General features: G+C 61.8%; 1 protein-coding gene across 1 annotated transcript in view; it reads left to right on the forward strand.

The window, feature by feature from the left end:
- Nucleotides 1–437: 437 nt before the first annotated feature.
- The window catches only part of MNEG_12790 (hypothetical protein), a gene marked incomplete at both ends in the record, with an annotated part of 4,311 nt that continues 3,937 nt past the window's right edge, over nt 438–811 (forward strand). Inside the window, one exon of the mRNA XM_014038737.1 lies at nt 438–448. Within this exon, the coding sequence (XP_013894191.1) occupies nt 438–448 (11 nt within the window). The remainder of the gene's footprint in view (nt 449–811) is intronic.

The raw sequence follows: 811 nt of genomic DNA on the forward strand, positions 1-811 counted from the left end.
GGATGCGCGGGTGGGGGTGCATGATAGGGGGTGCAGGCCGGGTGTAGTTGCAGGGGGTGGGGTGCACGGGCATGGGCGGAGGTGGTGGTGTGCGTTCATGGGTTGTGAGGGGTGTCGGCCAGGGGAAGTCAGCCCTGCCAGGTGGCGTTGCAGGACTCCCCTCGGCTGCAACACCACTGCGCGCCCTCAAAGTCTGCAAGAGCGCACAAATGACTATCAGAACACCCTCCGCTTAAGTCATCACCCCGCCCAACCCCACTCACCACCCCACACCACACCGTACCCGGCCCTGCCCCACCTGACCCCTTCCTTACGTCCACCGCCCCCTTCGCAAGATATTTTACCATGTACTGCACAGGCCCTGCAGCCTTCAGGGCCGCGGCCTGCTTGTGGACGTTGGGGGTAACTTTGGCTGGTTCAGTGTGTTTGCTGCCGTCATGGGCTGCAGGTGAGCCCTCTGAACGCGGCGGGGGAGGGTGGGTGGAGTGGGTGATTCAAGGACGACGCCGGTGGGGGCTGCAGAGTGCATATGTGCTGGTATGAGCAGTGCATGAGTTAGCGTGTGAACGGTTGTGTTTGTGTGTTTGTTTGTGTGTGTGTGTGTGTGTGTGTGTGTGTGTGTGTGTGTGTGTATGCTTACACGTGCATATGGATCACTGTTTCTTACTGCAAGGGCCCACACTCCTTGTCAGTCCAACACGCCAGTCCAACACGGCCCAGATGTCCTGCCCTGGAACCCCCCCTCCCTCCTGCCTGCGCTCATTCTCAACGTTCCGCCCACCACGCGTGACCCCCGCTCCCCCCCCCCCCC

This window comes from Monoraphidium neglectum (genome assembly GCF_000611645.1).
Source record: "Monoraphidium neglectum strain SAG 48.87 unplaced genomic scaffold scaffold03437, whole genome shotgun sequence".
Classification (NCBI taxonomy): Eukaryota; Viridiplantae; Chlorophyta; class Chlorophyceae; order Sphaeropleales; family Selenastraceae; genus Monoraphidium; species Monoraphidium neglectum.